At 40.0% G+C, this 19,114-nt stretch overlaps 1 protein-coding gene across 3 annotated transcripts in view; it reads right to left on the minus strand.

Moving 5' to 3' along the window:
* The window catches only part of Tatdn1 (TatD DNase domain containing 1), a 43,778-nt gene that overhangs the window by 16,182 nt on the left and 8,482 nt on the right, over positions 1–19,114 (minus strand). For 2 of the 3 annotated variants that reach the window (XM_004661351.2, XR_006635732.1), the window contains exons 2-6: positions 12,304–12,369; positions 7,736–7,785; positions 3,384–3,447; positions 1,050–1,193; positions 912–954 (exon numbers count right to left, since the gene is read on the minus strand). In XM_004661351.2, coding sequence (XP_004661408.2) covers positions 912–954; positions 1,050–1,193; positions 3,384–3,447; positions 7,736–7,785; positions 12,304–12,369 — 367 coding nt within the window. Of the gene's footprint in view, positions 1–911; positions 955–1,049; positions 1,194–3,309; positions 3,448–7,735; positions 7,786–12,303; positions 12,370–19,114 lie in introns of those variants that run through there. The other variant, XM_045142950.1, reaches the window with a different exon arrangement.

Below are 19,114 nucleotides of genomic sequence, written 5' to 3' on the forward strand. Positions count from 1 at the left end.
ATGTCAGTCTCATATCAAGAAGTGTGCGTCAAGCACCAACCAGGGGAGGAGCCAAGTGACCCAGGTGAGAAGCCAGGCAGCACTTCCAGGGAAGTGTTCCATGTGCAAGCAGCTTTTAAATAAAAGAAGTTACTGAGCTGAGCAATGAGAACTAAGACCCTAGGCGGGCACAATGGCTCCCGACACTCAGGCTGAGGGGTAGAAGGAGCTCCCAGGGCAGGCGGGCCAGAGTGAGATGTTGCCTGCACACCTTCCCCAAAGAACAAAGACACGCCCTTAAAACCAAATGCAAGTGTTTAAAGGACTAGCACCAAACCTGAATTATGCCTTTTGTTTTGGTTTGGTTTTTCGAGGTAGGGTCTCACTCTAGCCCAGGCTGAGCTGGAATTCATTACGTCATCTCTGGGTGGCCTCGAACTCATAGCAATCCTCCTACCTCTGCCTCCCGAGTGCTGGGGTTAAAGGCATGCACCACCATGCCCGGTTGAATTATGCTCTTTTTACAAAAGCCTCTATCTCTGTCTGTCACTCTCAAATAAATAAATAAAAATTAAAAAAATTTAAACACAAGGTGGAGAGTGACTGAGAATGCCCAACATCAACCTCTGCCCTCCACACACATGTGCACCCACACATACACACGTGCCCCTCCCCAAACATGCATACACAAATGTATGCACACCACATAAATACAGCCACAAAACAATCAAATCGGAACTGTGTGCTTCCATCCATTATGAACTACATGCAACTACGTATGCTCTTTGTTTCATTTAACTTTTGATATATATAGGGGAGAACAAAAACATCGGAATAGCTAATCCAACTGCATGTTCAACTGATGAGTTACTTTAAAAAAAAATTACTCCCAGGATTTTACAATAATTTCTAAAGTCAACAAATGTCCTTACTTGAGCTGAGTGTCTCTGGGACAAAACTGAAGTCGATCAAAATCTTTAAAAGATAAAAAGGAATAATCACTCAGGACTTGAACAGAAAGCAGTTTTTTTCCAAGCAAGGTCACCCCAAGAGGCTGGGCTGGCACTCACCGAGTCCACACTCCCCTATGGCCACAACTTTGCCCTTGTTGTTCTCAGCAAGGGTTAGCAGTTCCTTCAAGTAATGATCAGGGTTATTCTGTTCAAATTCATCACATCTTGTAGGATGACATCCAACTGTACTGAAAAACATGTCTACCACAAGATCACATTTTAGGGTTATTTTGAAAACATTTATTGTGTTAATATTTAACAGGCAAAAATGAAAGCATGTCAAACAATTTCAGCTGGTTTTCAGTGGCCATCACCTACTCAGACTTCAGAACTACATGATATTGATTATATAAGGATTTTTGAGTATCTTAACAACGTGGGATATGAATATGGAAATTACCTTCATATGTTAATAAAATAATCAATTCATCTCTTTCCAGAGCTTATTATTTGTTGAACATGGTAGAATGGAAAATGAAACAATTTCCTAAAATGTCATCTAATTTTATCTTCTATATTCACTGGCCACATGACTCATTTATTCATGTTTTTAATATAACCATAATTTATTCCTCTTAAAAATGTTACAAAGAGGGGATTTCTTTTTCTAACAAAATACAATGCTAACTTATTTGGAGGCCAGACTTTTTTGTTGTTGTTTTGCGGTAGGGTATCATAGCCAAGGCTGACCTGGCACTCACTTTGTAGTCCCAGGTTGGTCTCGAACTCATGGCAATCCTCCTATCTCTGCCTCTCCAGTGCTGGGATTAAAGGCATGCATGCTGCCACCTTGCCTGGTTTTGAAGCCAGACTTTTAAGAGCTTTAACTGTATGGTTTTCAGGGCTGGGCGAATGACACCATGTATACCATGTGCAGTGCACTGGGTTGGATCCCTATACTGCATAGGAGCTTCACAGGTACCCGCACTCGACCCCATGGAAGGCTGAGGGGCCTTCCTCAGGCACGCATGCAGACATCTACAGATAAGACGCAGAGAGAGGGAAGCCTTTTAAAGCTTCGAGGACACAGGTATGTGGAGCAGAGTGGGAAGGAACATTAATAACAGAGAAGGAACACTTGTAAAGCCATAGTTGTTTGGGAGTGCAAAGAATGGAGGGAAATACACACTTCAAAACCTCCTGGGAGATGATTGCTTTCATGTTCCTAACACTAAGAACATGTGTTAGTATATCCAAGACAAACATTCGTTTTAAAAATATTTCTGCTTATCACTTGGGAGGCAGAGAAAGGAGGATCACTGAGAGTTTGAAGCCACCTGAGACTACACAGTGAATTCCTGGTCAGCCTGGGCTAGGGTGAGATTTACCTCGGAAAAAATTTTTTTTTCTATGAATAGCTTTTAATAAGATTTCATATATACAAGAAACACATCTGTATTTTGAAAAACTATATGGAATAAATACCTAATTTCTGGATGCCTAGCACAGTAGGCATACAAAAATGTTGTATGAGTTTCAGATAAGAGGGTATTTTCTATAACTAAAATTACTTTACGAATAAATTCCAAACTTTTAAGATTTTAAATAAATGTCAAATGCATAAAGGGAGCCTATGAGGGACAAACAATGTGTTAGTATATAATTTAGAGTTTTACAGTGTCTGGTCCACAAGATAAATATCCCATAAAATGATACTTCAGCATTTAAGTTAAACAAAGAGTAAAAGAAGGCCAGGCATGGTGGAACACAGCTTTAGTCCCAACACTTGGAAGGCTGAGGTAGGACTGCTGTAAGTTCAAGGCCACCCTGAGACTCCACAGTGAATTTCAGGTCAGTCTGGACTAGAGTGAGACCCTACCTCGAAAAACAAAAACGAACAAACAAATGAAAAGCATATCATCCTTTAGACATATTACAATATCCACAAAAATGTTCACATCAAGAGGAAGGACCCAAGGGCTGGGAAGCTGGCTTACTGCAAAGCCTGCTAGTCTAGGTTTAATTCCTCCGTACCCACATAAAGCCAGATACACAAAATGGCATCTGGAGTTTTTTGCAATGGCAACAGGCCCTGGCATGCCTATTCATATTCATTCTCTCTCTCTCTCAAATAAACAAATATTTTTATAAAAAGACCCAACACAAATTAAAACAAAAAAAGGAGTAAGAATTTGAGGCTAAATTATGTATTTGGATTACTTTAGTTCAACTAACGAAATTATAATCTTTGTTTAGTACTATTGAAAGATTTTATCAAATATCTGATATGCCAATGAGCAAAGTTACTGCCATCATGTCCAATTAAAATCACTCCATTTTCCTGTTGTTTCTATAGTCAGGATTCACTATATTGTACCTGAAGCAGTTTTGAGAAAGACTTCTTCAAAATTACTTAATTCATATTTTGTTTGGGTAAAAGCAATGAGGTACCATTTGTGTGTGCCAACTGCAGTGCATCTCTACTGTCTTGTAGATTTCCACCTGTAATCATAAACTGAAACAGAAAGAAACAAGATAAGCTGAGGCTAGCAGGACATCAGCTGTTCCCCACATCTGCCTTCCCAGAGCTGATGTTCATTACAGAGGGCTTTTGCCTGACAGGCCCGTCGCTAACCTTTTTTCAAATGCGGTGGGGAAGACCGCCTCCACGAAGAACAGTACCCAACTGCTGTACAGCTCCCTCCAACACACACACACACACACACACACACACACACACACACACACACACACACCTAAGGAGAATTACTCTTTCCTGGTAAAGAGCATTCCCATGTCTGTCTCTGGTATTGGATCCCAAGTCGCTTGAGGAAACGGTTCATATGCTTTGGAAGGCTGAATAGCTAAAGACCTGCAAGTTTTATAATTCTGTTTATCTCAGTCAGACAGCATGTAATTCAGTAGTGCTGGATTCAACTCTCCAAGGGGAGTCTGGGAATTCCCACGGGGTCAAATTGTTTTTATAACAAGACTAAGATGCTGTTTATCTCATTCATGTTCATTCAACCACAAGCAAGCAGGAAGGCCCCCAGAGGCTGCTTGATGCCTGATGTCACAGATGACTGACCACAGGAACCTGAAAATTCAGCAGTCTTCTATTAACCAGTCAACAAGAGATTTGACAGAGTATAAAACTGCTCCCATGGCTAAGGTTTGTTTCACAAAATACTTATAAAACATAATGTTTGTGTTATACAGTAGCTTGTATTACATTCTAAAATGAGTTAATATTCAATTCCCCAGGACCTACGTAAACTAGATGCACAAGGTGGCGCATGCATCTGGAGTTTGTTTGCAGCAGCTGAAGGCCCTGGTGCACCTGTTCTTTATCTGCCTTTCTTCCTCTTTCTCTCAAATACATAATTAAAAAAATTAAAAACCTTTATTTTAGTTTTTTAACATATCAACAGATATAACCTATATAAGTGTTTTAGAGGGTCTTCTGAGACTAAAAAGTTTTAAAACTGCAGAGTTAATGTAGTGACAACTTCTGTCAGAACTTAAGAGTCACTTGGTTAGAATGCCATCTTGGCTAGTCTGCCAAATAGAGAGACTGCTGAGGCAGTAGTATTTAAGGTGCTTGTTCTTGTAAAGAACTAATTTAAGGCCAAGTGCAAAAGTGGCACATGCTTTGAATGCTAACACTCAGGAGGCTAAAGTAGGAGGATCTCTGTGTGTTTAAGGCCAACCTGGGGCTACAGAGTGATTTCCAGGCCAGCCTGGGATAGAATGAGACCCTACCTCAAAATTACCAAAAAACAAAAACAGTAAGTGACTTAAGGACACTGATTTATATTATTCAAGCATACTTCAAGAGTCTTTCTAAGCTCAAGTGAAGAATTCACTGTGGATAATGCTGAGCCTACACACCAAGCAAGGTGGGACTATATATGATAAACAAATATTGTCTGTCATGTAGCCACTTAAACCTCTAGTATGATTAGACACTGAACATCTATTCAGAAAATATATGGTCATAATTAAATTCTCCTCCAGAACAGAATACATTCATAAAACATTGCAAAGACTTTCTTGTCTAACATTAGCTAATGCTTTAAAATTAAAACACCAGTCGTCTACATATTATATTTCAATTACATAAAATAGTTTCTAGTTGTGGTGCTTTGAATATGGAATGTTCTCCCTAGTTTCATGTGTGTGTGTTTTAAAATATTTTATTATTTATTTATTTATTTATTTGAGAGAGGGTAAGAGGCAGAGAGAATGGGTGTGCCAGGGCTTCCAGCCACTGCAAACAAACTCCAGATACATGCACCATCTGTGCATCTGGCTTATGTGGGTACTGAGGAATTGAACTGAGGTCCTTTGGCTTTGCAGGCAAGACCTTAACCACTAAGCCATCTCTCTAGCCCCGCTTCATATGTTTTGAATACTTTGTCCCAGCTGAGAGAAATTTGAAAAAGTTACTGAGAGAAATTTGAAAAAGTTACTTGTATGGTGGAGCATGCCTTTAATCCCAGTGCTCAGGAGGCAGAGGTAGGACAGGCCCCATGAGTTCAAGGCCATCCTGAGACAACATGGTAAATTCCAAGTCAGCCAGGGCTAGAGAAAGACCCTATCTCAAAAAACCACACACACACACCAAAAAAAAAAAAAAAAAAAGACAGAAAGGAAGAAAGAAAGAAAAAGGAATTGGGGGAAGTTGTGGGGTCTTTGAGAGGTAGAGCGTTAGGTATATCTGTCTGTGGGTAGCTTTTGGGGTAATATAGCCCAGCTCCAAGCCTAGTACTTAGACTGTTTCCACACAGCTGAGTAACAAGATGTGATGCCCTCTGTTTCATTCATGCCATGCTTTTACTGCAAGCTGTAAGCTGAAATAAATTCTTTCTTCCCCTAAGCTGCTTTTGTTCGGGTGTTTTGTCCCAGCACTGAGAAGGTAACTGTTATACTAATCAAACCTAATTTTGAATTTAGAAAAGAGAATGGCAAGACTGGAAGCATGGCTCCTCTCTCAGTTTACAGTGACAATGATGACAGGACAGTGGTAACATCACCATAAAGGCTGTTATAGGAGGTCGAGTACCACGTACATCAGGAAGGCTGTTGTAACAGTCAGTCTCACACTGCTGGGATGAACCCCCAAACCAAGCACAGGGTGTGGGAGGAAGGGAATTTATTGAATCTTACAGAGAGAGGATGTTCCATAATGGCAGAAGAAGCTGGCCCCCTTTCACAGATCCAAGCTGAGAGAAGACACCACCAAAATCAAGCAAGCAAGCACACTGGAGGCTCTCCAGGCAGAGCTCAAGCACTTTGCATGTCTTTAGACTGGAATTCCAAATCCACCCCCACACCTTAGAACTGAACCCTAGGACCCACCCTCAGTGACACCTCCTCCAGCCAGTGGCTGGAGATCTAAATTACAAGCTTTAAAAACTCCAGAATCAACTGGGGCACATCCATTCAAACCACCACAGCTGACATACTTTGGATTCAGTATTTTCCTTAACCCTTAAGACAACACTATTAGTTAACCAAGTGCTATTATCACTCCTTTTTACAGATGAGAAAACTGAGATCTAGACAGAAAATATCCCATGTTACAAAGCTATGAAGGAGGAAGCTTGGGCTGAAAGCTGGTTTGTAATGTTTCTAACCATCACAATATAACTGCAGGTACTGATTTGAGTGTCCATTGGGAACCAGACCCAAGTAAAATTCACCTCAGTTCTATCATTCTTTTGTCTGCAGTTTACCTGTATATGCATATGATTAGAAACATTCAGATAAAACTACTCCTGCCTGGCAGGGTGAAATGTGGAAGTTCGTTATTTCAGGCTTAGCAGAGAAACATTATATGTAGTAATTTATCACATTGGGAATAACCATATAGTGAGAAACAGAACTTTGAACCTTTCTCATTAGTTATGAAAAACTAGTACAATTTTAGAGTTGGCAATTGCAGGATTTATTGAGCTAGTGGTTTACTTTGTAGAATTGAAGCTATTTGGCTCAGAAGTAATAGTCACTTAGTGACCTGATACTACACTATGGAATTCAACCTTATTTTTGATGAAATCTTGTGTGTTCAAGATGGAATGGCTGCAGATGGAATTTAACCTAATTTTTTTGTGTGTATGTGCAGGCTAGCCTGCCATTGCTACAACTAATTTAAAGAAATAGCAACTTAAAGGATTTAACACTTACTTAAGCTAGTTAATGTTTGTTGGCTTATTAGGACTCTCTAAAAACTTGGAGGGATTTTATCACTGTAAAAATTAAAATGACTTCTCATTTTTCTGAAATGGTATGCCTGTCAGCTAACATTATAAAAGATGCATTTTTGCTGATTAACTCTAACAATTACTCAATTGTATTATAAAATTAATTGAAAATTACTTTCTAAGAAGCATAATACTTGCTATAAGTTAAAAAAAAGTTAAAGCCTGGTGTGGTGGCACACACTTTTAATCCCAGCACTTGGGAGGCAGAGGAAGGAGGATCATCATGAGTTCAAGGCCACCCTGCTACTACATAGTGAATTCCAGGTCAGCCTGAGCTAGAGTGAGACCCTACCTTGAAAAACTAAAACAATAAAATAAAGGATTTTGACACCACATTTCTGATTACATGGAAGAACTATATTTAAGGTTTGTAAACTATACTTAAGGTTGAACAGCTGTGAAAAGAATATTTGGTTGCATGAGTTTTGCTTATAACCATAAGTATGTGATATCCACTCTCCTTTACTCTGCATAATTTTAATTAAAATTTATTTTACTGACAAAAGAAACCCAAGAAAAACAAAATCCAGGTATTACCTTTTTAACACCAATCTGGACAGCTCTTTCTATTACATCTTGTAAGTCATCTGTGTAAGACAAGTCATGCATTAAGAAAACCTGGCACATAAAAATTGACTTATCTATAGTTCAGCATTTTTCCTTAAAGCAAAAATACATAGACATAATCACAAGTACTAAACCAAACTAGAGCTAGCAAAACAGCCAGCTGGGCATGGTGGCACACTCCTTTAATCCCAGCACTCGGGAAGCAGCGGTAGGAGGATCACTGTGAGTTTGAGGCCATCCTGAGATTCCAGGTCAGCCTGGGCTAGAGCAAGACCCTACCTTGAAAAATCAAAAACAAACAAACAAAAAGAAAACAACAAAAGGCAAACCAGATGAATAGTTAACAATTACTTTAATATTATTTTTATTTTATTGACCAAAAAAGGGAGTGACAGAAATCAGGAGGCTCAAACTAAAGATGAATTCACTGACTACAATTTAAGTAACTTGCTTCGAGTTTGAAACTTGTATTTTTTAAAAAGTAAACCATCATTAAGATTTTAATAGAAGTGTTGGAGAGATGGCTCAGCTGTAAAGTCAGATGCACAAGGTGGCACATGTGGCTGGAGTTCATCTGCAGGAACACGAAACCCTGTTATACCCATATTCATTCATTCTCTCTTTCTCTCTGCTTGCAAATAAATAAAACGTTGAAAAAAAGATTGTACTAGGGCTTTTCTAAGTAGACTTGTAATGCCTCTCAAACATGACACATTTATTTTATTTTATTTTAATTTATTTATTTGAGAGAGGATAAGAGGCAAAGTGAGAGAAAGAGAGAGAGAGAATGGGCATATCATGGCTTCCAGCCACTGCAAACTCCAGATGCATGTGCCACCTTGTGTATCTGGCTTATGTGGGTTCTGGGAATCAAACCGAGGTACTTTGGCTTTGCAGACTAGTGCCTTAACTGCTAAGCCATCTCTCCAGCCCCACAACATTTCTTCTACAGAGTTTTTTTATTTCATTAACTGTGTTCTTCATTGCTAGTAATTCTGACTGGTTTTTCTTTATTATTTCTATTTCCCTATTTATGTCTTGTATTGCCTTCTTTATTTCATTAAATTGGTGTCCTGCCTCTTCTTTGATTCCTTTGATTTCCTCTTCGATTGTTTTCATGTGTTCTTTGACCTCTTTGAACATATTTATAATTATTCTTTTGAACTCTTTCTCAGGCATTTCCTCTAACTCTTTCTCACTGGAGGACATTTCTGATGCATTAATACTTTTAGGTGGATTTATATCGTCTTGCTTTTTAGTGTTTCTTGTGTTATAATGTATATATTTTTGCATCTTGGATTAAGTTAATGCTTGGATTTTCTAGCTAGCTGTGTATTCTTAGCTGTATCAATTGATTTGATGTAATATATTTTCAGGGTAGGACCTTAAGGTATTAGGTGTGGCTCTTAAGACTCTCAGAGTATCTACAAAGATGTTCTTAGAGGTTGAGTTTCCCTGCTATAGGAGTATTCAAGCAGGCTGAGTGGAATAAAATACAGGTAGATTCTAAAATTTAACTAAACACTGTACACATTCAATCAAAAACAGCCCCGAGTATGTATGCAAGAGTAGTTATTATAATGACCAGATCCTCTATCAACAAAGAGGTTTAGATTTCTGGTCTGTTGAGGGATCCAAGTCAGCTTGTGACCAAGTGAGACCCTTCCCTGGTGCAATCCCAGTTACCTTGGGTGATTTTGGTCTCAGTCAAGTTGCTGCCTGGGTCGTCGGGCTGCTGTTCTGATTTCTGGAGCTGGGCACTTGCTTTTCCTGTGGGGCCAACCGAGCCTGGCAAGTGTGGTCCTGCACATCAGCTCCCCTGCTGCTGGAACTGCTGCTGCTCAAGCTGCCCCTGCTGGGCTGTAGCCACTGCTGCTGAAGGTGTTGCTGCTAGACTCACCGCTGCTGCTGCCTCTGCTGCTGCTGTAGCTGCCACTGCTGGAGCCACCACTGCTGCTGAAGCTGCTGCTGCTGTGTCCACTGCCGCTGCTCCCCCTCCTGGGTCTGCTGCTGCTGGGGCCACTGTTACCGGTGCTGGAGACACTGATGTTGCTGCCGAACTCTGCTCCTGCTTGGGTCAGTTTGGCGTGGCCGGGTCCCGGCCGCTGCTCTGTTCGCTGGAGCTGGGTTCAGGCGGTGGGGGAGGGGAGGGAGCCGCGGCTGCTCTGGTTGTCTCGCAGCTCCACGTGTTCTTCTACCTCGCGGTCTTCTCCGCTGCTCGCTGCCGCTCTCCCCTCACGTTTCCCGAGTTGCGGAGAGCGCGGTGTGAGGGGAAAATCCCGCACCTGGCTTTTCCTGCGGCTCGAGCCGAGTCTGGCGGTTTTCTGCTGCGCCGTGGCTGCGGTGGTTGGCTGAGCTGCCGAGCTGCCGGAGCCGCTGTTCCCGCCTGTGCAGCTCTGGATGCTCTGAAACACTTCTACTTCTCCACTGCCGCTTCAATTTCCTATACACCTCACTTTTTAGTAAAAGTGTGTATTTTGCTGAGTTTTTTTGGTCTTTTTCCCCCGTAGGCTGCTTTGGCGTGGTACCTACACCGCCATCTTAACCGGAAGTCCCCCACAACATTTCTTTATATGTTTCAGTTAATGTATTTCTGTGATTATTATTCTTATTAAGGATAATTTCTATTTCACCTGACAGTTGTGCTTTGCTTTTGGGAAGATTAAGATTTGAGAGGCCAGAAATAATGGAGCAACATATTATAATAATAATAATGGTAAAAATAATGATAATAAATACCCACAACAAATCTCATCTCATAAGCACATATGTACAACCATGAACATGTACATGTGATGACAAAGCATGAAATCTAAATGCTACAAAGCCAAAAGACACAGAATGTGATTGATTTTATGTGACATATAAAAATATTATCCAACATTCTAAATGAAGAAGAAGTAAGTTTTGAGGTAAGACCTGAGAAAACTAACATTTGCTTCCTTCTTCCATGAGCCATAAATTGTCTATCTGTAAAAGAGCTCCCCCACTGCCATCTAGAGAGGTGGGGATGAGCTGACTTACTCGAATGGGTACCTCTACTTTATTCATTACCACAAAAAGACATGTCCTGTTCAGTTACACGTGAGGAGAGTCAGTTTTCTCTGGCAGTATTCACAGACATTCTTTCGAAATGTCGTTGCCATCATTTTCTGCCTAGTCACCTCACAGATAGTAAGTAGAACAGGCCTTAAAAAATAACTTGTTTGCTAAGGCTGTAGCTCTAGGGTAGAGTGTTTGCCTAGAATGCTTAAGGCTGAATCCTTGGGACTGGGTGGGGGAAGGAGGGGATGAACATATTTGATAAATACAAACCATTTGCTTTAGGCCAAATAAATAAAGAAACCTGCCTTAACCTATCCAGTCCCAGCCATCCAGGAGGTCTCGAAGTGGATGACACAGATGGGACGCAGGAAGGCAAGACAGGGAGGTGGACGGCAGTATCCCATTATACTGCTTACTTCATGCTTTGAAGAGGTTCTTTGTGACAGGGAGGATGGCAGTATCCCATTATACTGCTTACTTCATGCTTTGAAGAGGTTCTTTGTTTGCTTGCTTATATGTCTGTTTCTCTTTTGAGGTAGGGTCTCACTCTAGCCCAGGTTGACCTGGAACTCACTCTGTACTCCCAGGCTGGCCTCGGACTTATGGAGGACCTCCTACCTCAATCTAGCAGTGAAAATGTTTATGGAAACCTCGATAAAGCTCTACAGGAAGTGATAATGAGTCATGGTTTCCCAGGGTGGCTTTTTCACTTTGGCTATTTTACCCAAAATGTGTAATGATGAGGGGCTTTTTGGTGTCCTAGGATGTCCTCAAACCCACTATCTGCCAGCCTCTGCCTCCTGAGAGTTGAGCTTGTAGTTACACCACTGTACTCACCTATGTAAAGACTTCTTTTGAGCTGGGGTGGTGGCACATGCCTTTAATCAGAGCACTTGAGAAGCAGAGGCAAGAGGATTGACATGAGTTCAAGGCCACCCTGAGACTACATAGTGAATTCCAGGTCAGCATGGGCTAGAGTGAGACCCTACCTTGAAGAAGAAAAGAAAAAAAGACTTCTTTTGGGCCAGAGAGATGGCTTAGCACTTAAGATGCTTGCCTGCAAAGCCAAGGGACCCAGGTTCAATTCTCTAGTATGCACATAAGCCAGATGCACAAGGCGGCACATGCAGCTGGAGCTCATTTGCAGTGGCTGGAGGCCCTGGTGTGCCCATTCTCTTTCTCTCTTTCTCAAATAAATAAAAAGTAAATAAAATATTTTTTTTAAAGATTTCTCTTTTTTTTTTCCCCACTTTTTGAGATAGGGACACACTGTAGCCTGGGCTAACCTAGAATTCACTATGTATTCTCATACTGGCCCCAAACTCAGTGATCCTCCTACTTCTGCCTCCAAATGCTGGGATTAAAGGTATATACCACCACACCTGGCAAGAATTATTTAACATTTCAATTTTAAGAGTGAATTGTGTTTTTCAAGACTGCTGGAAGCAGAATACTTATCACAGAGAAGTTACCTTACTACAAGAAACATTTACCTTGATGCTTTTGTGTCCCCCTATAAATTCCTCTGAACATAGGATCTGTCAGGTTGATGCCAATATCTGTGGAAAGCAAAACCAAAACAAAAATTAGTCCTTAAGAGTTTTTATTTGAATCTTCCCTAAATATGGTTTTCATTTACACATTCACTCAAATAATATCCAAGAGTGGACGCTTGTCTGCAACTACTGTGCTAGCCCATGGGACACGAGGATAACAAGCTGCAATTCCATCCCAGAAACTCAGCAGAAATGATCAGGAAGATCAACGACCCACAGACAATTGTGAGACATTAAGAATAAACACCAGGGGCCGGAGAGAGGGCTCAGTGGTTACGGCTCTTGCCTGGGCTTGGAGCCCACGGGGGCGTATGCATGTGAGGGTCGTTTGCAGTGGTGGCGGTGGTGCTCATGCTCTCTCCCTCCCTCTCTCTCTTTGCAAATAAATTATTAAAAATATTTAAAAGGAAAGAAACCCTGGCATTACAGGACACAGAAGAGGAATGTCTGTGTTTAGTGGGTTGTTGGTGTGGTGTTGCGTGGTGTTGCATGCCTTTAATCCCTGTGCTTGGAGGGCTGAGGTAGGAGGATCACTGTGAGTTCAAGGCCAGCCTGAGACTACGCAGTGAAGCCCAGGTCAGTCTGGGGCTAGAGTGAGACCCCACCTCAAAAAAAAAAAAAAGAGAGAAAGAAAGAATCCCTGAACTGGATCTGAAAGGAGGAGTTAGAGTTACCCAGCCAGCATAAAAGAAGCCAAGAACTCATGTCCATCTTCTTCACTGACATATGCCCTGAACTAGCATAACTGTTGGCATACAGAAGGAGCTGTTTACATGTATTTAGTCTGCAATAACTACCACCTGTATGGGAGCACATGGGAGTTTGGGCAGGGTGTTGAGGAAAGCGTCACAGAAGGGGTGAGTCTTGAAGACAGACGTAGGATTAGCAGCTGAACAAAGGACGTGCTGCAGGACACTGCTCATGATCCCTGTAGATGTCATGATGCCTTCAGAGCAGGGAGTCTTAGGCAAAAGCAATTTTTGCAGCAACTCTACCTTTCTCTCTCCAATCCCCCTTCCACACTCCCGACACATCTGGCCACACCTGTATACATTTTGGGTTGTCACATCTGAGGAGTGCAGCTGGCATCAAGGGTTAAGACCACGAATGCTGCCAAATGCCCTGTAATGTAGGGGCAACCTCCCCAACAAAAGACTGCACACCTCCCCTCCCCCATACCACCAATCAGTGCTGCTCTGGGTAAATCCTGCTGGAGGACTAAGAGGACAGAGGAATAAACTATGAAGTCAGACATGCCCCCCTTGGAAGCCTCTCATGTTAAAATAAACATCCAGCTTTTGAAGGAGACCACAAACGGGACCAACTGAGCAGCTCTAGTACTCAGGCATCCTGCAGAGCCTCCCATCCTCCAGCTGCCAGTGCCATGAACCACCAGAGAACTCATTCACACACACACACACACACACACACACACACACACACACACACACACACAGCCCCCGGCCACACAGCATCCAGCAGAGCCCATCAGAACGCAGATCCAGCGACCTAAGCAGTCTGAGTCCACAGCACAACAGAGAGGGGTGGAGGTGGGTACGAGGCCTACATACACAAAGCCAGGTACATAGACCTACCACAGAAGCGCTAATCTCATCTTCCATGTCAGATATGTGTCAGATTTGACTGATGTATTCTTGATTGGCTTTACCATCCTCAAGTCATATTGTTGCCTCTGATGTTCGATGATTTATAGGGCGTTTGTCTTTTTGTGTCATTACTGGGGGCAGGGTCTCACTGGGCCCCAGGCTGACCTGAAACCCACTTCAGACCAGAAATCTCAACCTCCTAGTTGACAGGATTAAGGGTGTGGGGAACAAACACCCTTAGGGACTTTGGCTTTATTAGATTATTTGTTTGTTTTAATCCCCACTCTTGCATAAATACTGTGGTGGTTTTGATTGAATGTGTATACTGATTGCTCAATTGAATTTTAGAATTTGCCAGTAATTTGCTTTACCCAGTCTACTACAATATTTGAATAGCAGGCAAACTCAACACTAGAGTCACTTCTGCTGTTTCTCTTGATGTATAACAGCTACACCTGGCATCTTAACGTCCTGCACTGAAGATATATAAAGTCAGATTTACATGGCTAAGAGCACTGCAGTTAATTAGAAAACCCAAGCATCAAATTAACTCAAGATGCAAAAATCTCTACATTATAGTACAAGAAACACAAAAAATCCAGACAATACAATCCCACCAAAAATTTTAAGTCCATCAGAAATGACCTCCAGTGGGACTGCTTTAGATGAAATACCTGACATTCAAAAAACTGATTATATCTATGCTCAAAGAAATCAAAGAAGACAAACTCCTGAAGGAACCCCAAGAGAACACAGGAAACCAACTTAATGAGATAAGGAGGTCAATATAAAACATGAGTAAGGAAGTAAAAATAATGAAAAAATGCCAATCAGAAATATAGAAATGCAAAACAGAGTAAGTCTAATAGAAAACTTTGTACAAAGTCTAACCATTCAATGGATCAAGAACAGGACACACTATTTAAACTAGAAGACCAGGTGGCCAATCTACTATAGTCCAACAAAGAGAAAGACAAACTAATAGGAAGGCATGAATGGGAATTTCATGACATTCATGACACTATGGAGAGATCAAACATAAGAATTTAGGGTATAGCAGAAGGAGAAGAATTTCACTCCAAAGGCATAATAGGCATATTCAGCAAAATCATAGAGGAAAACTTCCCCCAAATACAAAAAGAGATGCCAATACAGATGCAGGAAGCCTTTAGAATGGTAACCAGACAAAATCAGGAAAGAACCTCTCACTGTCATATTATAATTAAGCTACAAAACACACAAACCAAAGAAAATATGTTGAAAGCAGTTAGAGAGAAAAACCAAGTCACATATAAAGACAAGCCCATCAGAGTAACAAATTACTCTCTCCAACTTTGAAAACCAGAAGGACTTGGAATGGTGTATTCTAAGTTCTAAAAGATAACAACTGTCAACCAAGATTGCTTTATCCAGCAAAGCTATCCATCCAAATTGACAGAGAAATAAGAACATTCCACAACAAAACCAGGCTAAAGGAATATATGACCACAAAGGAGATATAAAGGGAATAAAACGGGGGGGGGGGGACATAATAGGAATATATGACCACTAAACCAGCTCTACAGGAAATACTTGAAGGTATCCTTTATGCGGAAGATAAAGAAAAGCACACACATAAGGAAACAGGAAGGAAAAAAAAACATGCTCAAATAATAGTTAAAACAAGAGAGTAAAGAAAAAGAAGAAGTACAAAACAAGAAGAATGTCAAGAATAAATACACAACTTTCAGTAATAACTCTACTCTTTTTTTTTAAATTTTTATTAACATTTTCCATGATTATAAAATATATCCCATGGTAATTCCCTCCCTCCCCACCCCTCACTTTCCCATTTGAAATTCCATTCTCCATCATATTACCTCCCCATTACAATCATTGTAGTTACATATATACAATATCAACCTCTTAAGTATCCTCCTCCTAAAATGAGATTCTTATTTAACATATGTAGGTTGAATACTTAGAAAAGTTTCCTTTGTCATTCTACAGTGGTTTTTGTTATGTTAATACTAAGCATTGTTAAAACAACTGCTGTTATACTTAAGAATAGATGTATACATTAAAACCACGTTATATTAAGTATGTGGAGAGTTTAGTTTTTTTTTTTAATTTTTATTTTTTTGGTTTTTTGATGTAGAGTCTCACTCTAGCCCAGGCTGACCTGGAATTCACTATGGAGTCTCAGGGTGGCCTCGAGCTCACAGCAATCTTCCTATCTCTGCCTCCCAGTGCTGGGATTAAAGGAGTGCGCCACCACACCAGGCGAGAGTTTAGAAACTCACCTTTCCATAAAAGATGGACACTATCTGAGGGTGAAAGAATGGAAAACAGTATTTCAAACAAATACTGCAGAATAACATTCTTTACAGCAGCACATGGAACAGTCTCTACAATAAACCATATATTAGGATGCAAGGCAAATCTTACCAAATACAGGGAAATTGAAATAATTCCTTGCACTCTATCAGATCACAGTGGGATTAAACTACATATCAACAGCAATAAAAGCTATACACAAAATCATGGACACTAAGCAGTACACTACTAAGTGATGAATGGGTCAATGAAGAAATCAAGAAGGAAATAAAAATTCGTAGACTGAAATGATAATGAGAACACAACATACCAAAACTTCTGGGGCACAAAGAAGACAGTCCTAACAGGGAAATAAATAGCTTTAGGTGCCTATATTAAGAAATTAGAAAGATTGCAAGTAAACGACCTAATGCTTCATGTTAAGGCCTTGGAAAAAGAAGAACAAGTCAAACCAAAAAACACTAGATGGGAAGAAATAATAAAAATGCATGCAGAAATGAATGAAATAGAAAAAAAAAGAATTACAAAGAAATAAAGAATTGGTTCTTTGAAAGGATAAATAAGATTGATAAGCCATTAATAAATAAATAAAAAATTAATAAAAGAAAAAAAGAGATACAAATCAATAAAATTAGAGATGAAAAAGGCACCATCACAACAGACACCAATTAAATTCAGAAAATCTGAAACAAACAGATGATTTCCTTGAGTTATATGACCTACCAAAATTAAATCAAGATGACATGAACCATTTATTTAAACAGTCCTATAACAAGCATGGAGATTGAAACAGTTATAAAAAATCTCCCAACTCTAAAAAGTCCAGGCCCAAATGAATTCACATGTGAATTTTACCAGACCTTCACAGGAGAACCAACACCAATGCTTCTCAAACTTTTCCATAAAATAGAAAAGGAAGGCTGGGCATGGTGGCACACACCTTTAGTCCCAGTACTCAGGAGGCAGAGGAAGGAGGTTCACTGTGAGTTCAAGGACACCCTGAGACTACATAGTGAATTCCAGGTCAGCCTTAGCTACAGTGAGAGCCTATCTCGAAATATAAAAAATAAAAATAAAGGAAAGAATACTACTAAACTCCTTCTACAAAGCCAGCATCACCTTGATACCAAAACCAGACAAAAACAGAACAAAAAAAGAAAATTACAGGCCAATCTCCCTTATGAACATAGATGAAAAGTTCTCAAAAAAATACTGGCAAACAGAATACAAGAATCTATTAAAAAGATTATTCAACTGACTAAGTAGGTTTTGTCCCAGAGATGCAGATATAGTCCAACATACAAATTGATAAATGTAATATACCATATAAAGGGATTGCATGACAAAAATTATATGATCATCTCAATAGATGCAGAAAAGTCATTTGACAAAATCCAGCATCCCTTCATGGTAAAAGTCCTACAGACACTGGCAATAGAAGGTAATATCTCAACATAATAATGGCTATTATGACAAACATACAGCCAACATACTACTAAGTAATACTAAATGGGGAAAAACTTGAAGCTTTTCCACTAAATTCAGGAAAAAGACAAGGGTATCCAATGTCCCCACTTTTTGTTTTGTTTTGTTTTTTGTTTTTAGAGGTAGGGTCTCACACTCGCTCAGGGTGACCTGGAATTCACTATGTAGTCTCAGGGTGACCTCGAACTCATGGTGATCCTCCTCCCAAGTGCTGGGATTAAAGGCGTGCACCACCACATCCAGCCTGTCCCCACTTTTATTAAATATAGTACTGGAAGTCTTAGCTATAGCAATAAAACAAGAGACACACATAAAATGAATACAAATTGGAAAAGAAGGATCAAACTATCATTATTTGCAGATGATATGATTCTATACATAAGGGACCCTAAAGACTCTACCAGCAAACTATTAGCACTGATAACTTTTTAGCAATGTAGCAGGATACAAAACAAACCCAGAGTCAGTAGCCTTCCTATATACTAACAACAAACATGCTGAGGATGAAATCAGGTAATCAATCCCATTCACAGTTGCCTCAAGAAAAATAAATAAATAAATAAATAAATAAATAAATAAATAAATAAAATACACTGGAATAAACCTAACCAAGGAAGTGGAGGATCTCTACAATGAAAACTTTGAAAACACTCAAGACAGAAACTGCAGAAGACACTAGGAAATTATTTTAGATGTTTATAGGCCATCTGTATCTCTTCCTTTGAGAAATCTCTATTTAGTTCCATAGCCCATTCTTTAGTTTTTTGAGTTCTTTGTATATCATGGATATAAATCCTCTGTCAGATTATTCTTGGATTAGAATAACCAATATTGTGGGCTGAGGAAATGGCTTAGTGGTTAAAGCATTTGCCTGTGAAACCTAAGGACCCTGGTTCGATTCCCCAGGACCCATGTAAGCCAGATGCACAAATAGGCCCATGCATCTGGAGTTCCTTTGCAGTGGCTGGAGCCCTGGCATGGCCATTCTTTCTTTCTCTTTGCCTCTTCCTCTTTCTCTCTCTTAAATAAATAAATAGAGAGATAAATAAAACATATTTTTTAAAAAAGAATCAATATTGTGAAAATGTCAATCTTACCAAAAGCAATCTACACATTTACTGCAATCCCCATCAAAATTCCAATGGCATTCTTCATAGAAATAGAAAAAAAAATCCTAAAATTCATTTGGAAGTACAAAAAAACCTCTTAATAGCCAAAACAATTTTGAGCAATAATAAGGCTGGTGGTATCACCAAACCAGATTTTTTTTGTTTATTTAATTTATTTATTTGAGAGTGACAGAGGGAGAAAAATGTAGAGCAGAGAGAGAGGAGAGAGAG

Source organism: Jaculus jaculus, chromosome 2 (assembly GCF_020740685.1).
Source record: "Jaculus jaculus isolate mJacJac1 chromosome 2, mJacJac1.mat.Y.cur, whole genome shotgun sequence".
NCBI lineage: Eukaryota > Metazoa > Chordata > Mammalia > Rodentia > Dipodidae > Jaculus > Jaculus jaculus.